General features: G+C 29.4%; 1 protein-coding gene across 2 annotated transcripts in view; it reads right to left on the bottom strand.

The window, feature by feature from the left end:
• Positions 1-26,680, bottom strand: part of LOC124810993 (uncharacterized) — a 146,788-nt gene that overhangs the window by 63,321 nt on the left and 56,787 nt on the right. For both annotated transcript variants that reach the window (XM_065804441.1, XM_065804440.1), the window contains exons 6-9: positions 24,994-25,473; positions 7,114-7,608; positions 1,223-1,258; positions 545-580 (exon numbers count right to left, since the gene is read on the bottom strand). In XM_065804441.1, the coding sequence (XP_065660513.1) occupies positions 545-580; positions 1,223-1,258; positions 7,114-7,608; positions 24,994-25,473 (1,047 nt within the window). The remainder of the gene's footprint in view (positions 1-544; positions 581-1,222; positions 1,259-7,113; positions 7,609-24,993; positions 25,474-26,680) is intronic.

The raw sequence follows: 26,680 nt of genomic DNA on the forward strand, positions 1-26,680 counted from the left end.
AATTATAATGAAAATAATGACATTACATAGTAGAACACTAGTGTTACCTTTATTTTCAAAATAGTGATCGAATATAACAGTAATTGGTAACGTTTTGAGGTCAAAGTAGTAAAACACTAACAAAATATAATCTAAAACTGCCATAAACCCTAACCAGCAAACCAATCTGACTAAAATTCTACTTAGAGTTTGGTGCAGCCATATGCTACATTTGCACCAAGTTTTGTTAAATTATAAGTAGTGTTTCTCATTCTTTAGGTGCTTTTGTCGCATTATAAAGTCAAAATTTCACTTAATTTGAACATTCAAATTAAATTATTTTCCGCGGACAAAATTAAAAGATTTCAAAATTTTCATCACAGGGTACCTTGATACGTATGCTATCACCCAATATTGGTGGCGTTCTAGGGTCAGCTAGGTCAGCATCATCAGGTTTCGTGCTTACCATGAATGCATAATTATAAAAGATTTCATAAATCTTAACAATTCATAATTCATCAAATATCATAATTCATAGGTTGATGTAAAATATGTAACTAAATACCTTTGGGTGAAATAAAAGAAGATTGCACATCAATATCTAATTAAACAAAAAAAAAAATTTACTTGAATTTTTATGCTATTATATTTTTATTGAAATTTCTTATAAACTACTTTATTGTAGTAGTAGATATAACTATAAATATTGTTGTAGTAGATATAACTATAAATATTGTAGTAGTAGATATAACTATAAATATTGTAGTAGTAGATATAACTATAAATATTGTAGAAGTAGATATAACTATAAATGCGTGTTTAGATAAGTAGTTTGATGTCATACTGAATATGTTAATGTATAAGATAGTTGATGAATATGTTGGTGATATACGATAGTAAATTTATGTACATACATTGATGGTCTTATAGGCTAATGCCGGTTAGAGTGCGCTACATTGACTAAGGGTTAGAGCTGGGCCAGCAATATTTTTTTAACTATTATTCATTTTTTCTAAAAAATTGCAGCAAAAAGGGGCAGCAGAAAGAGTAATCAAATGCTGATCAATATACTCTATAGTATATATATATATATATATATATATATATATATATATATATATATATATATATATATATATATATATATATATATATATATATATATATATATATATATATATATATATATATATATGTATAGAATTATTGAGAAAAAAATAAATTAGGAAAAATTTATAAATACCTGTAGGAAAAATAACAATAGGTTTCATTCTTCTATCTAAATAAAAACAATCAAAAAATTGTAAATAGAAATAAAATGTTTTTTTTTCGAGCAACAAAATAAACTTTGTTGCATCAAGTACTCCTAAGGACGATAGAAAAATGCATTCATTTTAAAAAGAAATATTAGACAAAAAAATTTTAAGTTCAAACTTACCCCATATTGAAGATAAATTATATATTATGACTACTAGTAATAGCAGTCGTAATATATAATAACTACCACTACTACCAATACAACAACTAATACGACTACTACTACTACTACCACTGCTGCTGCTACTACTACTACTACTACTACTACTACTACTACTACTACTACTACTACTACTACTACTACTACTACTACTACTAACACTACTATTACTACTACTACTAGTACTAGTAGTAGAATCTCTAGTATTAGTAGTAATAGTAGTGTTAGTAGTAGTATTAGTAGTAGTATTAGTAGTAGTAGTAGTAGTAGTAGTAGTAGTAGTAGTAGTAGTAGTAATAGTAGTAGTAGTAGTAGTAGTAGTATTAGTAGTAGTAGTAGTAGTACTACTAGTACTACTACTACTACTACTACAACGGGCATTTACATATTTGCATAGGCATTTACACATCAAGTTTTCTATTTGATCAAAAACTGGTTTTGAGTCCTCTGACTATTCTTTTATGTTTCTGCTTTCTGAGAGCATCTCAAGAGAGCACCTTAAGAGAGCACCACTTCACTCAATCAACTTTTTCTTTTTTCTTAAAAGTCTCTACAACCTTTATTTCTGAGATAAAATACAAGTTTTAGTGATCTGGAAATAAATAATTTTTTGAATTGATTTCTGGAAATTGAGTTAATCTTTTTCCTAAGACTGCACTCTTTCAATGTTATTTCTGATCAAACTAGTCTGAGTTTTATTGATTTCCTAAAGTTATATTAATTTCTGATTAAATTAATCTTTTTTTGTATCATTCAGCTAAACTGTCATTTAAGTATGAAATACTCCTTTCATATTTGAGCAATTTTTTACCTAATTTAGAGTTATACTTTATTTTGCACTACTTTGCAAAATAAAGTATAACAGCCAAGTACTTTAAGAATGATAGATAAAGTTGATTTTGCATTAGGTCTAATTAGACAAGTAAAAAGCTACTTTAAAAACAATAGATAAATTTAAAATTAATTTGGTGATAGTAATAGCTTTTGCATGTCAAATTTTTTTTTAAGTAATGTGATTATGATTTAAAATATTAAATAGAACTTGACTCAAACACTGATGGTACTTTGCATCCATAGCAACAAACTATACAGTTGCCTCATTCATGCTAAATACTTAAAAAAGAGGCACATGCAACATAGCCCTGTTAATACTTTGATTACAGCTGTTGAAGGAATAAACATATTAGAGCGCTACTAAAGACTTTGAGATCTATTCTATTAGCCAGCCTCAGAAAGAGTTGCTCATCACTACAATGAAAGCTTTTATTGTAGTGAACTATCTAACTTATTAACTTCCATCAGAAACTTGCTAAAATAAAATGACAGGAACTATATGAGATACTAGGAAAAAAATGTCTCTGCTTTAGTGCGCAATTTAAAAAATAAATATGAAATAAAATATATAAAAATTAAAATATATAAAAATTAAAAATAAAATTTAAAAAATAAATATAATTTTTATTTGCATTGTTTTGTTTATCACTCTTAAAAAGCAGTGGAGTCATACGAGACATTTTTACCAACACATTTCACCAATATAAAAAAGTTTTTGAGTTTTATATTATAAATTTTAAAAATTAAACCTAGTTTATAACTTATAGTTTACAGTTGTTGTTTTTTTTCTAAATATTTATGCAGACCTACGGTGCCTCAAACAAAAATAAAAAAGATAATCAAGTCTCTTTTATAATAATCAAAATATAATCAAGTCAATTATCTTAAAATTTAAACTTTACATACTAAGTTAACAATTTATATTTTGATAAACAAAAAAACAATTAATAATGAAAACAATAATCTCTTTATTTTTTTTAGTGTCAATCCTTTTATTTTGGATGGTTTGGCCGAACATCTGACACTTATCATATTCAAAATAAAATAAATATATATATTCAATTCAATCTTTCTAAGTAATTTTGAAGTTAAAAAAATTCTTTAAACTTTATTTATTGAATGCACTTAACTTAATCTTTTTGTACACTCAACAACCCTTTTGGTTTAATAAAAAAATGTCTTATCTGTTAAAGTTATCTGTTCATAAACTAACCTTAGTAATAGTTTATAATTGATTTTTAACAACATAAAATTTACTCCTTTATTATGTCACTTACAATGTAAAAGTTTCAAATTATCACATTTTTTCATCAAATTATTTAATGATTAAAAAAACATTTGTTATGAAAAAAACATTTTTTTTTGTGAGTACTTAAATAAACATTAAAATCAAGTAAAAAGCTATTTGTGAGTGCGCCAGTTCACAGTATGCCCAGAACATTAAAAAAAATCATTTTTCTGACTTTATATTATTTAATTTTAAATAGTAAATTTATACTGTGTAGAACAAATGAAGGTCAGTGCAAAAAAAAAAAATTTTAATTCATCAAACCATTTAGCTTTTATAGCTTTTATTAGCATTTGAAGTTAAAGAAAATAGTGACACAAAATATTTATCTTAAATTGTGCCAATACCGCTTTTTAACAATAAATTTGAAGTGCATCAAAAACTATTCTTTGAATTTAAAAAAATTTTTCTATCCTGATCTGGAAATGACATTTAAGTTGTGAATTACTTAAATAAAAATAAAAACTGAAATTTAAACATTTATTTTGAGTAGTTTTGTTTGGACCAAAGAAATTCTAGATTATATGATAAATAATATATTTATTTGATTAAAAAAAAATTGATGGGAAAAATAAGACAACAGGAGACCGCAAATAAATTCAATTGTTTCATACAATATAAAATTTCTATTTTTATGTGTAAAAATTCCACAGTTATCCCCAGAAATTGAGTATTTCAATTTAAATTTGAATTTAAATTGTACGTGTTGATATTTGAGGTTGCATAATTACAAAAATCAACTTTTACGGACAGTTCAGGAATACCTATTGATAACTTGTAACAAAATGTTATTGATAAAAAAAGGTGAATTATGAAGAATTTTACAACTTTGAACACCAAATTAAGTTCATTGGAAAAATAATTTTCAAATTGGAAAATAAGCAAATTCTAAAAACAATCTAAGTCAGATATAATCTAACTTTAGAAGATGAAAAACAAATCAAAAAAATTTTGAAACAAATTGAAAGACATGTACAAAAATATACAAAGTTCAAGCAAAATAAACTTGTGGTCAAATTGGAAACTTGAAGAAACAAAGTTACTGGTATAGAGTTAGTGATATAGAAGAAGAGGGCTGTTCTGTTCTGTTCCACAGGCTAAATAAGGACAGAAATCAAAAAAGGTAAAAATTGAGCTGTTGACATTTATTTGAATTGATTTTGTGGACATCCTGGAAAACATGCACATGAACAAGGAGTAGATAAGTCAGAATACTTAAAAGAAGTTGTCCAAAAATGGGAAAAAATGGGGAGGATGGAGTAAAACTTGCAACAATATCAGTACAGGAAATAACTGCTATAATCTACAACTTAGATCTATCTATAAATATTTATCACGTAAAATATGCCAGTAAATACTATTGGAATTAGATACTTTAAAAAAATTATATATGTGGTACATTTATTTATATATATATATATATATATATATATATATATATATATATATATATATATATATATATATATATATATATATATATATATTTAATTGTTTTTATGTATGTATGATTAAATTTTATATATTTTTCCGAGAGTTTAGACTTAAGCTTCTCATAAAACAAAAGTTGCCAACAAGGAATGATAAAGATGCCTTTAAACGTACTTTGCTTACTAAGGAATTGAGTAGTGATGACAAGCAAACTCCATCTTCTCTGAACAGTGTTATCAAAGACACTTTTGAGTCTCTACTTGATATATCAATGTCTTATGCTGAAAATCATTCTGCACATTTAGAGGGTAAATTTGGACTTGATGGTTCTGAAAATAACAACTATCGCTACCAGTTTTCTGATCCTCAAGATGCAGGCTTAAAAAGAACAAATTATATTTGTTCTTTTCGGTGTTTTCTTGAAATTAAAGATTCAAAAAACCAAGTATTCTGGACTAATCCAATTTCTTATACTCCGCTAATTTTACCAGGCATGTTACTCTAGTGAAAGCAAAAGAAACTAGGGAGAGTGTAAGCGAGTATTTTAAACCAACTCTGAGTCAACTGCCTAAAAATAAAACTTAGCCTATTCTTTCAGAAAATGGTTTACAAATATTTTTAAAAACAGAGATAATTATGGTTGACGGCAATATGATAGATTTATTGGTAGGTATTCTGGAGCTTTTTTCCACTACTGCAAATGTTCCAGAAGTGATATCAATGACCTGATATGTATACTACATGGGTTCATCATAGATAAAAATTATAATGTGCTCTGTACTTGGAAAAACTAGAAAAAGGGGAAATCTCTGACAATGATGCTGAAAGTCATGGGCAATGCCATTAACCTATTGTTGAATCAGATGTAAAATTTTTTACCATTATACATAGAAGCTAAGTGCACTTGACTAAAATTGCTATACCACATTGTGTGCCAACAAACCCATAATTGGTCTGAGCAGGACATAAGGGTAAAAACTGCTCTAAAGACGACAAAAAGAAAAGTTATTCAAAATGTACATAAAAAAACAGGAATGCTCCTTGATTCTTCTACTTCTAGTGGTGATAACACTAACAATGGATCAAAAGCAGATCATTTTTTTAGTCTAAAAGAAGAGAGTCAGTCTGTTCTGTGATTCTTAAAACAGAATAACAAGATAGCTTCTCTGCTTTTTTATCTAAATTTAACATACTCTTTAGCATTAATCGGCATGTTGATGTTAGCAAAAAAGTTGATGGTGATAAAGTTAAAGAAGTTAGTTATAATGATATTCCATAAACTGACATTTCCATGGGCTATGATTAGCCCCAGCTTGCATCAAATATGCGCACATGACTTGGAACTGTTCGTAATTACAGGTGGATCACCTATTGCAATGCACTCTGAGCAGTTAGGCAAAAGTTGGAATAAATACAAAGCTTATAAATCAGGAACAAGTTGTAAAGCAAGACAGATGTTGTTGCAAATAAATATACATGACATTTACTTCAGCCTGATGATAAAAACACATCCAATGATTGCCAGTAAAAAAGGACTTTTGCAATGTAAACATTGGACATACCACAAGAGGCTGTAAAGTAGATGTGAACAGCACCCTGTACTTTACATGGTGGCAGACAAATATTTTAAAAATAACTTAACTTGTATTTTATGGCTTATTTGAAAATTTTAAAAATAGTAAGGGCATAACTCTCAGCACCCCTCCCCTACTGTTGCCCCATTTCCTAGGTCAGAGTGCACACACATAAAATTTAGCCTCAGAATCAGTACTTCAGTCCAAAAAAGTAATATACTAAAATTTTCACAAGAATTTATTAACACTTAACAGATTGTTAAATTTTTTTCCAAAAAACCACATTATGGGCTCACGGTGCAGTGTGTATGTGTGAGAGCTCATTAAAAAGATTTTTTTCTATTTTATGATAAGAATAAAAGAACAAAAAGATTGAGTAGAAATTATGTAAAATTCGATGCCACAATAATTATTTATGCAAATTTATTAATGTAAATATGTAAAATATTGTGCAGCATATAAGTGTTAATGTAAGTAATTAAATAAAATACAAAACACTACTTGACATAAAAATATTCAAAAATACTTACCTGAATTGCCATTGATAACAAAAAAGTTTCTTATTGAACCATTTTGACTTTCATACCATGGATTTGAAGCATAGATTTTAACATTAGAAAAACTTTCAGGTTGGTAGTTAATTTCAGAAAATACTATCTGTCCATTTATTCTAATTGTGTAAATATATAAATCAAAATGTGTACTTTTCGATGTTTGACATACTTCAATGTTTGACCACTTATTCAATTCAATTGGACCAGTGTCAAAAACTCGATTAATAATATTATTAATCGAAGCTGCAATGCGTAGTCTTCCACTACCATCTTCATGAAACAACACAGCAGGTATTCTGTCTCCATATTTAAACCGATCATTGCTAATAGTAAAATGAATAACACTATGCCAACCAGCAACAAACTCATTAGGATAAACATCGAATGAAACTAAAAAATTTTTATCCAACAAAGGTATCTGAGCAATGATTTTTGCCTTCACTAATGGAATGACATCAGCAACAAGGTACTCTACACAAAAGTATATATAACTTTTTAACATAAGTTTGGTATAAAAACTATTGATTAAAACAAAAACATATTATGTGGTAAATACATAGACATCAGTTTCAACTAAATATGCATTTTGAAAAATAATAAACAATAAAATAAAAAACAATAAGCAATTTTGAAAAGTACAAACTTACGTATAAATATTATTTTTATAAATTTTTTTTATGCAAGAAATGTAACAAAAAAGTATTTTTTAAATGAATCTAATTTCAATCTATTTATATTATATTTATTATATTATTTTTATTTATATTATACTTATTAGTTATAAAAAATATTCGTATTTATAAATTATTCTTAAATATTTCTTTGATTTAATAACATTATTTTAAAAATTTTCACTTTTGTTCAGTTCCAAGGTTGAAAGTGTGTTTTCCAAACCTGTTAGGTCTTGAACAGAGAGGAAATCACTGTTATTCCGGAAAAACTTTGCTTTTGTGACCGGGACAATTTTGGAAAATTTATTGTTTTTGAAAAAATTCTCGATTTGCTTTTGATGCCGAGCTTCGTCCTATAATATTCCTGAATTGCTAGAGTTGTCCAGATATTTCTACAATTCTCCAAGACAAAAACCCTAGAACATTCAAGAAACTCTTAAAACTTTCTAGAACGTTCTTGAATGTTTCAAAAGTAGCTGTACAAGTATAAAAGCAAAGGTACCTCAAACCAAGATTCCAATTCATGTTAATGCAGATTGAAAGGATAACGATTTGTAATTAAAATTAATTGTTATTTATTTGATATGGCATCAAGAGGTTGTTTGCATCCAGCTGATTCATTCTGCTACGTGTGCAGACAACTCATAAAGCCAAAACCGAAAAAGTATACCGTGGAAGCAAGTAATACAATGTGCAAGGCCTATAAAGCATAATTCTGCATGCCAATCGTGAACCAAGACAAATCTTGGGCAACACATTTCACATGCGAATATTGCAAGAAAACACTTGAAGGTAAACTGAAATGTTGTTTCTCACTTAGACGTGTTTCAATTTATTTTCATAAAATTTCAATGCTTTAGGTCTAGTTCATTTCAAGGAGTGGTAATTTACAATGTTTTGTTATAAGTTGTGTACTGTAGGCAAATATATTTCATCTTGAAATCATTCCACATTGTGAAATTTTCTGTCCTTAAATTATTATTATTATTATGCGCTACGTTACAGGTTGGTACAGAGAAGAGAAGCAAGCCATGAAGTTTGCTACCCTGCAAATTTGGCAAGAGCCAACAAACAACTCAAGCAACTGCTACTTCTGCATGGTAAACCCAAAAAATCGTCGCACCAGCAGAAATGCCCTACAGATTGTTACCTTCTTCTGTTGCCCCAATACCACAGAGCCCCAATCTGCCTGTTCCAACTCCTAGGCGGCATTGGCCATCTTCAGGAGACAGCAGCTAGTCAAACAGCGAGGCAGATACTGGGGATATGGACTATGATTCTGCAGATGAAGTTTGGGATTGAAAGACGTGAACAATTTAACTAGGGAACTTGGGCTTACAAAATTAAATGCTGAGCTTATGATATTGAGGCTCAAACAGTGGAACTTGGTTGATAATAGTGTAAAAGTCATGGATCAGAGTAAGCAGCATCAAAGATTCTTCAACTTCTAAAGTAAGCGTCATGGGCTGTGGTTCTGCAAAAATGCTGCCAGTCTATGCCAGGCTATAGGTATCACAAGTAATCCTTATGAATGGCGCTTATTCATAGACAGTTTATCCTGGAGCCTCAAAACCGTGTTTTTTTGAGAGATGGGTAGTTGTTTCCACAATGGAAACAACTACCCATCTCTCTCGATGGGCCACTCTGTGCATCTCAAAGAGGACTACACCAATGTAAAAATGATGAGTGCATTAAAGTATGATGACTACAGATGGGAGATCATCGGAGACTTCAAAATGGCATCATTCCTTATGGGTTTTCATGGAAGTTTCACAAAACTTCCTTGTTCCCTCTGTCTCTGGGACAACCATGACATTAAGGAATGAATTAAGGCACAGAGAATGAATTAAGGCACAAGTTTTTTATTGGGAAGAACAATGTGAAGTGGAAGCCGCTGATAGAACCTTATAAAGTGCCTATGCCAACGTTGCTCATCTAGTTAGGCACATTAAGCAATTTTTCACAGCTCTTGACAAGGAATCAGCAGCATTTCAATACCTCCAAGATCTTTTTCCAAAGCTATCCAAGGCTAAGGTCAGGGCTGGTATATTTGTTGGACCACAGATAAAGAAGATCATAGAATGTGAGGGTTTTGCAAAGCTGTTGATAAGGAAGGAGAGTGGCTTCCTAGAAAGGAGGATAGGAAGGAGAGTGTATGCTTCCTAGGTAATCACAAAACTGAAAACTTTGTGGAATCGGTGCAAACTCTCATAAAAAATTACGCCAAAATGGAATGCAGAATGTCTCTGAAAGTCCATATCCTTTATTCACATCTTAACAAATTCAAGGAGCACATGCCCACTTACTCCAAGGAGCTAAGCAAGTGCTTTCATCATTACCAAAGACAGTATAACGAAAACATGATGGGAGATTTCATTTGGGGGCTACAAGAAAGTGATTCACAGTACAATCGTAAATCTAATAAATCTAAACATTTCTGAGCCTTTTTGAGAAGTTTCTGACTGTGTCTATTCCTTGTAAAATTTTTGACAAAAATGAAAAAAAGTTATTCTACTTTCACAAAAAAACGAGTTTTCTTTGTGTTGTTGTTGTGTAAGCAAAGTTTGTGCTTAATGAAGTCATTTTATCACTTACTTTAGACATAAGCGATTGAAATATAATATTTATAAGCTAGGAACAAAAATTAAGTTACATAGTGTAATCAAACTTATATAAATGTTTTTGAATGATAAAAATAGTAAAACATCTTGCAATACTTTGAAAAGTTTATTTTATAGATATTTGCTCTGGGGTGATGTCTAATTTAAGCTTGTTTTTTGAACTTCAAGTTTTCTTTCAAACATTCAACTTAAACTTTCAAATTTTTTATAAAAACTTTTAAATAATATTTAAGTTTTGTAAAAAGTTCAAAATCTTCCTAAATAATCTTAATTTCATTTATTTCAAGTTTCCCAATAAAATATTTTAAAAAACCCTGTCCTAAAATCTCCTAAATTCTTCTAATATTTTAACTCAAAAAAAGTGGTGTGGCCACCTTGTATTATTTTATAAATTTTGAAACATCAAAACCATGGGGGCCTTTTTTTAATTAGTTTTAATTTGTTTTTAATTGAATGACTTCATATTTAAAATTACCTCTACAGTATCTGATTGCCAGAAAATTCTTGTTTTTTCAATTGTTAATTCAAGAAACCCATAAATTGTCAAAATAAATAGTCAGCTCTTATTGACAGGTCATTTTACTGATTTTAAGTTAAAGGGTGATTGATTGTTAATGGGCTTCTATTAAAGGGCAATTGGCTGTTAATGAGCTGAGAGTAGGATTTTGCCATTCAACTATATTAAATTTCTTGGATTAAGTCACCCCTTACTCTGCGTTTATATAAATTTTTTAAACCCAATTTAGCCCAAACATGATTTAGGTTCCGCATCTTTTGTGTTTTTTTGTTAATTCACCTCCCGCAGGCCACTACAGAAGAGGAAGCTACTTAACTGTGGTTATAACCCTCTCTCAACTCTATAACTCTGAAACACCAACAAGGTCGCTGCGCGAAGAAATAAGTTGAGCGCAGTACTACCAGGGATGTGGTGGGGATCAAACTTGGAACCTCTCGCTTATGAAGCAAGCGCTCTACCACAACACCACACCACTACTCTCTAGACCCAGTTCTAATCTCAGCATTAAACCACTTTGGATTGCATTTACAAGGTCTGAATGAGCTGGTTTGTATAGGAAAAAATTTTTGACAAAGAGATGTTTAAGCTAATAAGAATAATCCAAAGCACTCATCAGCTGACTTTTTTTTGAACATCTCAGTCCGAACTAATGCATCAAGAGCTAGGCTAAAAGCATTACAATCACCTTTTTCATAGATAAAATTTAATTTATGAAAACAGGTACATTGATTCGAGAAGATGGTGTTAAATCCCATAGCAACAAACAATGAAGTTAATTTTTTGATGTACATCCCATAGCAGACCCAACAACAATATTGAAAATGCGATCAGGGTAGTCAGAAAATACAAAGTCTGTAATGTATTGCTAAGAAAGGTAGGTTCAGTGACGAACCGGGAGAGAAAACAATCGCTAATATTTTTAAGAAATTCTTAACTAGCATGCTTTCCTTTAATACAATGACCACCCAAATAGGTCCATTTAATATCAGTGTGGTTGAAGTCACCAACAATAAGTAAACTAGTGTGTGTTCCATCATCAACAGATGCTTTAGCGCATGCAATAAACTTAAAAAATTGAACATTAGACTCATAATTTGAATGAGGAGGACGATAAATACACCCCATTAAGATACTATCAGTCTTTACAACAATCTTGCACCAAATTTGCTTATCCTGCTGCTAATCATCGAATTCACAATTGAATGAATGACTATCATTTCTAACATAAATAGCTACGCCACTGCTTATTTATTCTGTCAATATTAAGTGTGACTATTTATAGAGGTCAGCGATGATGAACTGAACCAGGTCTCTGTAATGTCTATTATATGAGGATGATCTAATGTGGCTATTCGGGCTTTTAAATCAGTCTATTTGTTCTCCAAAGATGTAACATTTGTAAAAAGCATGAAATCTGAAATAATCCGAAATATTCTGAAATCTGAAATAATCTGAAATATTCTATAATTAATAATCTGAAAAAATCTGAAATATTAACAAAAGAAGAGGATGAAAAAACTGTATTAACTGGATCTGTGGGTCTATGAGACAACAGTACCTTCTACTTCCTCAGTCAACTTTTCATTTCTAGCGCTACATTCAGCACCAAGTTTAAAAGATGCAATTCTCTCATTTCGGATTGGTCAGCTCTCAGATAGATTCTGTTATAATCAATCATCTTCTTGAGATCTCTAGCATTTTTCAATGCTGTCTGGTGGTTTCCACAAAAATTAGATTTTATTATTATAGAATTAAGGAGATTAAAATACGAAATCAATTGGCTTGTCTGGGTTGCATTCAAATCACTTAACTCAGAAGGAACATATTTCATTTTGAGTCTCCTCTGAACCTTGACATCATTTCTAGACAGTTTCCAAATAGCCAGAATATTGTCTATGGCTTTATTTTCATTGGTCTGGTTTGAATACTCTGCCACACCACTGATAATAACATTATTTTCAATTCTACTCTTTCCATTACTTTCCTTTTTGATTTTGGCATATAGAGCTGCATTGTTCTCTTTAGTGGTTCTATTTCTATCTTTGTTAATAAAGCCAACCCATGCATTAACACTACTTATAATATTTGAATTTTGTTTAAGATTATCAATTTCAAGATATTTAGCATAATTTTCTGCTTCAAGAGAACTAAATCTTGTAACAAAAATTGAAATCAATGATGATAGTTTTTCACTCCAAGTATGCAGTTGCTTAGTCAATTCACTTGGGTTTCCTTGGTGATCCATGGAAGATCTTCTCAAAGGAAATCCATGTAATAAGAACAAATATCTGCACCTTCAATGATGAGTTATATTGATGATGAGATAATGAAATTTTTCATTTAACACTGTGTTTCATCAATAAAGACTCATCAAAACTATTTGTGTGTATATATATATATATATATATATATATATATATATATATATATATATATATATATATATATATATATATATATATATATATATATATATATATATATATATATATATACACACATATATATATATATATATATATATATATATATATATATATATATATATACATATATATTTATATATATATATATACACATAAATATTTATACATATATATATATATACATTTATAACTTTTTATTAATAATATAATAAATATAAAATAATAACTTGTTAATATATTTATATTATTAATTCTACTACTTAAAATATATTCGAATATATATCAAATTTATTGTTCTTAAAATTTTTATCTAATAATTATTGCATGTTAATAGAAACCAGTAATTTTCCCGCTTAAACAACCCTAAATGCATCAATTTGCATTGCTGAAAAATATTATATTTGACGTAATCAATATCTATTAGGCTTTTTGCTTCACTTATTGAAACTACTATCGATTTACTGGTTATGAAAATTCTCATTTCATAAATGATTGATGTTCTTATTTTATTATAATCTTAATAAAAATATATTATTTTAATAATAATATTACAATATAAAACAACTTTTGTATTTAACTAAGAACATTTTTCCTTTCAACAGCACTTAGTCAATTTGTATTTTCTCGTAAGTTTTGCCGCAAGTTGCAAATAAAAGAATAATTTATAGGTAAATTTAAAACTATTAATTTTTTTTTATATATATTAGGATTATTAAAAAAGTTATAAATTATATAAACTTAGTACAAAACATTGTTTTATGTAACATTCGTAAGTCATAAAATACATAAATAAACTCATGTAATATATCCGTATAACTATTTTTAAACATATTTTGATATAATAATATATATGTTAATATATTGATATATCAAAATATACATCAATCCCAAACCTTGGATGATGCTGTTTATATGTCAACCCTAAACCTTGGATGAGGCTATTTATTCAGAGCCTTATAAAAGAACATCAGTAACACCGTTGCTGATGTTCTTTTATAGAGCTCTTAATCTTCCGGTCACTATTCTGAGTGAAAAGTACTTGCAAATCGAGTCATCAAACTAATCACCAAAAGAAAACGTATTTATAACCGATGCTTCTACTCCAGTAGAACAAAATTTTTGGAGAGAAGTCAAGCTTGCTAATAAAGGACAAATCACTCATTCTATCTCTGAGACATTAGCAAATCAATTAAAGAATCATTTCCAAAATGTTTGGAGCAAACCACTCATTCTTCATCAACAATCAAGCAGACCTAGCTATTACCCATATTTTTATCATTAATAACATTCTCAACCAACTCAGCAAACTAAAGACAGGATCATCAGGACCTGACAATCTCTCCCCAATTTAACTCAAATCTGCTCGCTTAGAAATTGCCCAACCACTCAATATCCTGTTTAACCGCCTCATAGAAAACAGTTACTTCCCTGATCAATGGAAATCAGTGAACATAACACCAATTCCTAAAATCTCAAACCCGCTATCTTCTAATGATTATTGTCCAATTGCTATTATGTCCGTGTTAAGCAAAGTTTTTGAACGCATTGTCACTTAATTCATTGTCCATCATACCGAGCACATTTTCCAGGCCGTAGTACAATGGATGCTATGATTCAAGTTATAGAGGATTGGAGTCATGCTAAAGATAATAATAAATCAATTTTTGCAATATTCTTTGATTTTGTAAAAGCATCTGATCATGTTGATCATGACAAGTTACTGCTAAAGTTGGTGAATATTCTACCTAACTGGCTCACATCTTAGATCGCAGCTTACTTATCTAATCATCACCAAAGAGTAAAAATAAGTAATCACACCACTGACTGGAAATATATACAAGCCAGTGTACTTCAGGGTAGTGTTCTTGGCCCAATCTTGTTCATTCTTTATATTTCCAATATAAATACCTACCTCCCACCTGAAACCATTCTCGAGAAATATGCTAATGACATCCTGACCTACATTATCTATGATAAAGTTCCTGCCAATTTACCTCAATCCATTGCTGATGGCATCGCACATTGGTCTGTGGCCAATGGAATGAAACTCAACAGTTCAAAATGTAAAGTCATTAGAATTAAAGCCCAGTGCTCCAACACTCATGCTTTACCATCTCCTATACTCAATAAAACTGAACTTGAAATTGTATACAGCTATAAATACCTTGGAATCCTGCTCAATGAGAATCTTGATTGAGATGAACAATGGATAAAAGTGCACAACACTATAAAATCAGTGCCATTTCAACTCAAGCACTTTAAGCAAATCAAACACATTCAGCCCAACCTTCTATAAGTCTACAGATCTTATGCTATTAGTCACATGATATATAGTGCCCCTGTTCTCACCTCTTGCAGTCTTGCAGCAAAAAAAGAGATACAATATTTCCACAAAAATGCCTTACACATCAACAGAGTTGATGCAATCAATCTCAAATTTGTTTTGACATTGAAGAATTACTTGACAAGACCTGTATTAATATCCTTAAAAAGACCTTGCAGACACAATATACAGGGTGTTCGGGATAAATTTGACATATTTATAATTGATTATATTTTTTTGTAGATTAGAGGTATTAATACACACTACAGGTCATTTAAAAGTTTGAACCCTTCTTCATTCATATACAAGATGTCAGAAAGGATGGATGACTGGAACCCACCTGAATCATGGAAGAGAATAACTTGCATCATGATGATTCGTGCAGGCCATCAAAATAAGGATATTATGACTGCTGCCCAATGCTCCCTAAACACAGTAAAAACAATCAGGTATGAACTAGAGACTTGCAATGGTGACTACAAGGATGTAGTAAGAAGAAAGATCCCTAGCAGACGATCTGATTGCGTTCGTACAGCAGAATTCCTCGCAAGTCTGCAGGAACAGGTGTTGAAGAACCCTGGCATTGAAATTCGGGCTTTGTCACGTGAAATGAATGTTGCATCCTCTACTATGAAGCTTGCACTCAATGAAGACCTTCGCTACTACTCATACAAGCATCCAGGGGATGCAACATTCATTTCATGTGACAAAGCCCGAATTCCAATGCCAGGGTTCTTCAACACCTGTTCCTGCAGACTTGCGAGGAATTCTGCTGTACGAACGCAATCAGATCGTCTGCTAGGGATCTTTCTTCTTACTACATCCTTGTAGTCACCATTGCAAGTCTCTAGTTCATACCTGATTGTTTTTACTGTGTTCAGGGAGCATTGGGCAGCAGTCATAATATCCTTATTTTGATGGCCTGCACGAATCATCATGATGCAAGTTATTCTCTTCCATGATTCAGGTGGGTTCCAGTCATCCATCCTTTCTGACATCTTGTATATGAATGAAGAAGGGTTCAAACTTTTAAATGACCTGTAGTGTGTATTAATACCACTAATCTACAAAAAAATATAATCAATTATAAATATGTCAAATTTATCCCGAACACCCTGTATATAGATGTATATATATATATATATATATATATATATATATATATATATATATATATATATATATATATATCTTATTTTCCAAAAAGGCTGCAAGCAACCACTATTAGTGTTAGAAAATACTGGAAGAGAAAAGAGGATGTTTATAGAGCAAGATAATGATTTACAGACAACTTAAAAGATTGCAAATTATATCAATCAGGAAAACAAGATAAAGGAAGCGAACTCCAAAGAACTGATGTATATTAGGAGTATGACAATTTTTCAACCCTTTATCCCCATACTCAATTTAGTGGAGTTTTTATGCAAAAACCAAGAAAATATCAAACATTTATACTATATCTCAAAAAAATTCACCCCCTATTTAAAAACAAGATTTATGGAGTATAAGAAATGTAATTTTGCAACACATGTTCCAGTACTTTATAGAAAACCAATAAACATGAATAATTAAAATTATTTTACAGTGTATTTGACAATAAGTATTTAATGTTAAGTTTTTCTATGCTACGACATAAAGGCACTAAATCTTGCATCACTTTTACTGCACGTTCTGCACATATATTTGACCCTTGTGTTGGAGTTGGTGTTGGCTCTGTGGACCAAAATCTCTTCAACAATTTTAATGCTTTTGGATGCTCATTGCATGCTTCTAATAGATGAACAAAATCTGCAGGATTGAAGTAGTGATCACCAAACCATATATCACCCCATGAACCACAGATGAAGTTGCATGCTGCTTGATCAGATTTCGATTCTTGATAGTCTGGTATTAGAATGTAAGCAAGTAGAACAAAAATTACTCTCAAGTTCCATCTTGAATTGCTTATAGCAGGAAGTGATTTGAAATTCACTTTTGGAAGGTACCTGTGCTTTTGAACTTTTTATAACAAGCTATTAAGTGATACAGGAAGTTCATGTCATCTTGCCAGCGTATCCAATTCACTTTTGTCAAAGGATCTCCGGTATTTTAAAGTAATAACTTCAGGTTCTTGTACTCTTGCCGTAATCTTGTCACATATAGGTAATGAATGGTTTGGGGTAATGAATTGGTTTGAATGGGTAATGATTTGGTTTGAATGGGTAATAAAAATGAATGGGTAATGAATTAGTTTTGTTGTTGATCTTTCAAAAAGATCATTCATGACATGTAAAATATGGTGGTGGCATCCTAAAAAAGAAGGTTTTTCTAGTCCAATGATTTTGAAATGTTTCTGTGACAGTGTTACTACACCAATTCTTGTTCCGATATTTACATATGTTGTATCAGATACAACCATTTTTATGGCTAGCCACAGCTCATATTCATCCAGCACAAGTTTTATCCCATTAAATATTGTTTCACATTTTCCATTCATTAACTCAAGAACAGCAAGTCTAACCTCTCTCTTTTCATATTTAAAAACAACTACTTGATGTTCCATTTTCTCTATGTGATTTCCATCAAAGTGTAAAGACTGCTTTCCATTTTTTAAGTTTTCCATATAATTTCAACATTTCTCCTTATTTCCCGACATCTTTGTAGACACCCCTATGAGTTGGAGTAGGAATAGAAATTCCATTTTTTGATAAAGTTTTGCAGACTTTATGTGCTTTTTTGGTACTAATCTTTGCAGAAATCACCAAATTTACAGACAAATTTGTTTTTTGTCTTTTAGATGATGACAAACTTTCGACATCTTTAGCTTCAGTAGCACTGCTGGAACACTGCTCTTCAGTTACTGAATAACCTCCTTCACTAGCTGATTCATCGAAATCTCAGTCTTAGCTGATTTTTTTCTTGAACATTTGTTTCTTTATCAACACCAGTTTTCTTGGATGAATACCTTCAGTATCTTCAACCGTGGCACAATATCCAACTTTTCCATTTATTGACATTTGCAGACCATAAAACTCTTTATCTTCCTGACACAACCACTCACCTTTCTTATCAGTTTTGTTAAACAATCGGGTAAAATTTTGAGTTCCAGGTTTTCGACTATTTTTGTCAAGTGTTTTCTATTACATTTTTCTAATAAATTTTCTATTTTTCTTTCCGATGGTGATTTACCTTGTAAAATTAGAATATTCAGCTTTCTCCATATTAGTTCAATTTTTTTAGCCAACTCTCTCCTTTCTGCTTTTTACATTTGATGAGAAACTTTTAAATTAATCAATAATATGCTGTTCTGAAGACATTTTATTCATTTCACTAATACTTTTAACAATAGCACATATTCTTGAAGTCTTAGCTTTTTCAAATCTCACTAAATTTGATTCCCAAACTTTCTTATTCTTGTCTGAAGCAAGACCAATTTTAGCGATTTTTGTATGTCTATTACGTTATTTATAACTTATTAGGATAACATTAAAAAGATAGGAAAAATTATTTTCAGCTTGGGGGGTAATCTTTTTCAAAAATTAACATTAAAAACTTATATTTTCTGTTTATAAAAATAACTTCTCCACTCATGGTGACAGGGGAAATTAAAAATTCTTAAAAAAATTTTATAGTCATACCCCTAATGTGTATATATATATATATATATATATATATATATATATATATTAGGGGTGTTCACATAACCACTTTTTTCTGATCTAAATGCACACTAGTTTATTTTGTGCTAATTGGCATTAAAATTTACTGTGCAAAAGATAATTAAAATAGATTAATGTTTAGAGGTTGCTCAATGGCCTTTTAGTTTTAAAATAATAGCATTACGCCTTAAATAATTTCCTAATTTTATCTCATCTTTAATTTAGATAAAATATTAAACAAATTGGATGTACCATTGTCTTTTATGAGCAAACTTCTTTGGTCATGTGACAAGCAGCCATCTTGTCATCTGATGTTTTTGATTGAAAAACATTTTCATTAATTGTAATTTTTTGCTGAACAAACTGAAATATTTAAAGATTTTGAGGTTCTTATTTATTTTAATCCTATAAAATAATAATTATAGCTGTTATGCCAATATCTTGTTTTTTAGTGCTAAATATTATTGGGTGACTTAACTTACTTTCATGTTTGTAGTTTTGTAATACTTATGATTTCATCACATTCATATTGAAATATTGATCATATATTTTAAATTATGTTTGCAAATTTAATTTCTCAAGTTGAGTTTAATTTGGTATCATTTAATTTTAGCTTGTTGCTGAAAATGAGTGAAAAGATAAGTTCAAATTTTCCTTTGGCTTGTAATCGAACTGCAATATGGTTGATTGGTCATCCTGAGAAGAACCTACCAAACAATGTCCTTCCAACGATGGTTGATGTGTTAAGAACGTTTTTCCACTATCACAAAGCATTGAAACAAACAGTTCCAGCCAGTGCAAAAGCAACATCTAATGGTTTAGCTCACATCTGGAAAAAAGCCAGAATTCCAATGACTTACCAGTCTCATATTGTATCAAAAGTGAAAGCATGTGTTGATGAATATAATTCAATTAAAAAAAAAAAAGGAAGAGCTAGTACGTCACAGATTGCTAGAGAGACAGATTTTAGTATCAAATTAGATTTACTGTTTGACATCTCACACAATGATGCAAACAAGCTAATTAAAATTGATGAAGTTAAAATATTTCTGGAAGACCGAAAAAATGCTTGTATGATGAAGATGGCTGGAGAAGATGTAAAACTATCTCAACAAAAAAAAGCCAACAGCAGAGCGTCAACAAGCAGAAACGAAAAGAAAGCAGAATGAGGAAGAGAGAAGACAAAAAGCAAATGCTGTCCTTACCCCTAACTGCAGCCACTTTAGTCTTGATTGTGATAATGATAGCAAAACAACAGAAGTGAGTGACATTCCTGATGACAATGATGATAATAAGAGAAGACTACAAAGAGATGATTGAGCTGTGCCTTTTAATTTTGGGTTTCCCGTTATCAGACTATGCCACCAAGAAGTATCGCTTTCGCATGCCGGGAGCTTATCACATGGCTAGATGGATGGCTAAAGTCATCTTTTATATGAAGATATACCTCTTAAGAAATGAATTCAAGCTGACTATGAAAGAACAGAACAACTTGTGCGAATTTTGTATCGTTGCTGCTCATATCTATGTACCAGCATGGATTGCCTGTCCAATTGCAAGTGATGCTCCAGCAAATGACCTGATGCTCTTCACAAGAATTAAACAATATTCTGAGATCAACAAGGTCATTTTAAATGCTGCTATGAAGAAGCTTCAAAATCACACTTGGTACCTTGGGTCAGAAATGATTCCACTTTCATTATTTTCTGACAGGGTTTGTGACACAGAAAAAAAATTGATTGTTGAAGCTATGATTCAAAGTGGAGCTGATTGGAGTGTCAGGGGTATAAAGTGTCCAGCAGCAGAATTAAACAAGTTGGAAAAGAAGCAACTTCATGAGCTTGTTACATCATCATCAACTGCTGCTTTGCAGTCACTTGGTCTCGATGTAAGCATTTTATCTGGAACTGATCCAAAGACCAGGAAGAAAATTGCTAAATTTCCTTATACTAAAGCAATTGTTAAATCTGTGAAAGTTATCAACGACACTGCTGAGCGCTCTGTTGCTCTTATGAGCATATTTAATCAATCCATCACAAAAACTGAATCTGAAATGCAGAAACTAATACAAGTTGTTGAGGACAACAGAAAGCGCATTCCAGATTGCCGCAAAAGCATCTTGATGGCATATGCCACTGTTGCTACAGACTAAACTTTTAATCTTGTAAATAGTGCAACGTTTGAATGTTATTAGCATTATTTAAGGAATTTTTTGAAAATGATTAATTGTATATCATAGCTATAACTCAAGTTTTTTAAATATTGTTGTTGAGACAAATGCTTTTAACACAGTAAATTTTTATTTTCCTTGAGCAACCTCTAAATATCCAAAACACCTAAGATTTTGCACAGAAGTTTTTTTCAATCAAAGAAACAATATTTAAAACTGTGTAACATTTAATTCAAAAAAAATTTTTTTTGGACACCCCTAATATATATATATATATATATATATATATATATATATATATATATATATATATATATATATATATATATATATATATATATATATATATATATATATATATATATATATATATATATATATATGTATAATTATATATATGAAATGAGTGCAAGAGCGGAGAAAAGCTCTCCTAAAACAAACATAGTAAGCCATGCAAGCTTCTCCTCTAAAAAACTTCTTACTTTAGGTTTTTGGACAAGCTCCAAATCTGTTCATTTGTTAAAAAAATTGCTTTATTTAATACAAAATTTAGTTTTATACTTGTTGCAAGCATATGTTTGTAATGTTAATGTTACAAGAATATATAAATAACAAGCATCATTTATTGAGCCATGAAATATTTTTTTAGTTAAGTGTTGTCTTAGGGTTTCACACTAGCTATCCATTTATTTATTAACAGCATTACTTATTTGATAAAAAATTCGACAAAGAGCTTTAAAAGTTATTCACCTCCTCAAGGCTACTTAATAGTGGTTATAACCCTCTCTCAACTCTATAAATCTGAAACACGAACCTTGACGAACAAGGCCGATGTGCAGAGAAACAAGTTGAGCGCGGTACTACCAGGGACATGGTGGGGATCGAACTCGGAACCTTTTGCTTATGATGAGAGCGCTTTACCACTACACCACTAGTTTAATGCCTTTAGAAAATGTTTTATGTTTTCTTATTGTAATAGAATGCATGCATTTTAAGAATTATTACAACAATTAAAAACTCCACATTTAAAGCGAATAATAAATTAAAGTAAAAAAAACAAAAGTTTAATATAAAAGTTGTTATGCAATAATTTTTTATCAGTTAAATAAATTTATACTTTATCAATATAATTTAAAGAGTAATAATTAATAAAATAAATAATTTTATATTTATCAAATAGTCCATTCTAATCAAAAACATGTGCATTTAAATTGGCGCTCTTTTTTTATTTCTTAAGTTATTTTTTGCAACAACCCTACCTTTTCAAAAGCATAGCTCTTTATTATGCAATAATTTTTTTTTTTTTTTTTGTAAAAGTGACAGTTTTTCATTTAGTTACAATGATAATTATATTTTTTAGGGAAAAAATGATACTTTTGCGAAAGCCTTAAATTGCTCCCATAAACCTTTTTAGTAGAGTGTGGGCTAGAGCAAGAGTTAATACTCTTGCTTCCCGCTGAAGCATGAACCTTCCCGGGGAACGCGTGTTTTCATCATGTATGTCCATGCTAAAGTATTTTATTTTAGACAATTTAGTCACAGCCATTTGCAAGTTTTTCAGCATTGCGGAAAAAACTAAGTTTCACAAAGAAAGAAAAACTAACAAAATAGCAAATTAAAATAAATTTAAATAATTTGTGCGCTGTTTTTATTTTTTTTACTTTAGGGTGGCTGTTATTTTCACCAATATAATTGGATAAGGCGAAACAAAAAAACAAAAAAAAAACAGTTTTAAGTTAACATTAAAAAGAATGATTTTTTTATATTTAATTTGTTTTTTTTAAAGAGGAAAGCAGATATATAAATTGCTATTTGTTTGTAAAATATATTTGTATAATTTTAATGTAACAAGTATTTATTGCTCCTATATTAATATGCTATGTAATGCATGCGTATACTTTTAAGTATAACTTTTTTTATTACATAATTACATTTATTTGAAAATAAATATGTTCGCGTTAAGCTCACTTAGCGTTAGTGTATACTTAGTACACAGAACATCTGTGGATGGAATTCCGCTGTTATTTTTTTCTTAATTGTTTTTTTTTTCTTTTTTGTATATAAACAATCTTACTATTGTATGTTTTTGAATGATACACATCTCTTCACATTCATATTTCTTATACCATTAAAGCTGCTCAGTGTGTTTTCTAAGTAAGGCGCACACATATATATACATAGTTTTTAGACTTCAATTAGAACATGCCATCTACACATTTTTCACATATCCTTAATTGTTTCATATTACATTTCTATTCCTGTACATTTTTTATCTGAAAACTTTTAGCTATGTAATTTTGAATATTTGCTTATTTATACCATTCGGCTCTGTGCACTTAGTTCTACCTGCCCCCTTCCTTTTGGTCTACTATGTTTGTGATGAACGATTGAACCTGTCATTTCAAAAAGGTCACAAGTTCATTTATTAAAACATTTCAAAATCAATAAAAACATGATTTTTATTAAAATAATGTCTATGCTGCAAGAGAAATTAAACATAGGAGTAGATAAATAAAGAACATATATAACTTATGTAAGTTTTATTTTTATGAAAAAAAAAACATAATCAAAAAAAATATCATACAGATTTTCTTATTTAAATTTACAAACGAACTGTTAAAAGTTTTGGACTTATGTCCTTTTTGAAATAACAGGTTTAATTGTTAATAATAACAATTAATAATTGTTTAGCAATTATTACTAATTATTATTAATAATTGTTAACATATATTTCACCAATAACATAGTTTACTAAAAGAAAGAAACAAGTTGAGTGCGGTACTACCAGGGACATGGTGGGGATCGAACTCGGAACCTCTTGCTTATGAAGCGAGCGCTCTACCACTACACCACTACCATGCAAAAAATGGCAGGCATTTCCTGGCAAGGCTTAGAGGCCTGTATATACAGCCCTCGATATTAGGGTGGGCATTCGGTAATGTTGACCTAACTGCCAACCTTAAAGTGTTTGATCTCAGCAAAAAATTGCCAACCTCATTTCTATGACTTATGGTAAGACCTTTGGATCTAATTTTTTTTGTGAACTGATGCCGACCTCAAAAAGATTGAGGTTGGCAAATTATTGCTTACCTCATTTTTCCTAATTCAGAGGGTCGTACATATATATATATATATATATATATATATATATATATATATATATATATATATATATATATATATATATATATATATATATATATATATATATATATATATATATATATATATATATATATATATATATATATATATATATATATATATATACATACATACATACATACATACATACATATATATATATATATATATATATATATATATATATATATATATATATATAAATATATATATATATATATATATATATATATATATATATATATATATATATATATATATATATATATATATATATATATATTTCTTAGCAACTCCAAGAAACACTAAACAGGTTGACAATAAATATTTTAAAATCTTTTCTTACCAGCTTTTTGGTTAAGGATCATAAGATTAGAAATTGAACCATTTTGAGCATCATCCCATGGATTAGAGGCATAAACCTTTATGAAATCGTAATCTTTTGCATCATTATTTTCTTCTTTATGAATATTCACTCCATTTAAATCAAGGGCAAACCAATATCTATCAACTAACATACTTTGACTTATCTTAATGTTGTACCATTGTCCCAAAGTAAGTGGAGTTGTTAAAATACAATAACTCCTATTACCATTAACTGCAGAACAAATAACAAGCTCTCCTGTTCCATCTTCATGAAACCAAACACCTAGATTTCTATCATTACTATTATTGCCCAATGATAACTGAAGAACATTTTTTAAACCTTTAGAATAACTTATAGGCTTTAAATCAAACGACACAGTGTACTCTTTTTTTAAAAACTTTAGCATTCCAAGAGTTAAATTTTGAGCGATAGTAAACTCAGGTCTATTGTTAATATAATCTAAACAAAATGGTTATTAGAATGATTTTGAAAAAAAACACAATAAAAACAGTAGTTTATTGAATACACATAGTAACACATAAAAACACATAGCAACACATACAAAAATTAACACAGAAGGAGTAAACGTGAAACTTAAAACATGGCTGAAAGAATATGATGTATTAGGAATATTTAAGTTAAAATTTAAATTTAAATTTGGTTAAATTTAAACTTAAATTTTAAATTAAAATTTAAGTTTAAATTTAACAATTTTAGGCTTACTTTATTATATATTATTATCTATTTTTATGATGCATTGTGACATAAATAGAATAGTGAGTTGTTAATAGCTTCCATATGAGATAAAAACTATTGATAATAAAACACCAAATTACCCATATACCTCAGCATTGTTTATTTTTACATCATTTCAAGTCCAAATTAATTGAAATTTCTACTATTAATTTAAAGAAAGATTATTAACTAGACCTTTTAATATATGAAATCACAGGAACTCTGAAGGTAACCTAAGACTTGATATCTTATCCCAAGAATTTTTTTTTGATTTTGAAAGTAGTTCATTTGCAAATTCCAAAACTATCAAAATATAAATCATTTGCTGGTAGCTTTTTGAGAAAAATCGCGGAAAATGAAAAAGTAGTCAAAATTTATTCCTTTTTTCGTCAACTTATAGCAAATAAATATTGATGACACATAAAAGTTTATTAAAAATATACCTTAAGTACTAAAATTAATTTATCTAAGTCATTTTTATTCTTCTGAAAGTTACGGTTTTTCTGATTGTCAAATGATATAAAAAGCATCATTGTAAAATGTTATTTTAACAATGAATTTATTTGCATAATCCGAATTAATTTAGCGTGAAAATGGTGCTAACATGTTCAAATTGTTGTTGATCAGATTTTATACTTTATAAAATATATATATTTCAAGAAAATAACGAAAGAACTTTTTCAATTTTCATGTAACATAAGTTAATAAAAACATAATAAAGTTTTGTTTTTTCTAAAATTTAGTTAAAAAATTTTTTTAATAATATATATGCGAAAGAATATTAAATATTAGATTTTTGCATTTAAAGTTTTGAATAACAATGCTTTGTAAAAGCACATTTTTATTTCCAACTTGTGTAACGTATGTTAAAACTACATACATTTATTATAGTTCTAGCGCTTTTTTGTTAACAAAATAAAATACGTTATTA

The sequence above is a fragment of the Hydra vulgaris genome, chromosome 09 (genome assembly GCF_038396675.1).
Source record: "Hydra vulgaris chromosome 09, alternate assembly HydraT2T_AEP".
In the NCBI taxonomy this organism is placed as follows: Eukaryota; Metazoa; Cnidaria; class Hydrozoa; order Anthoathecata; family Hydridae; genus Hydra; species Hydra vulgaris.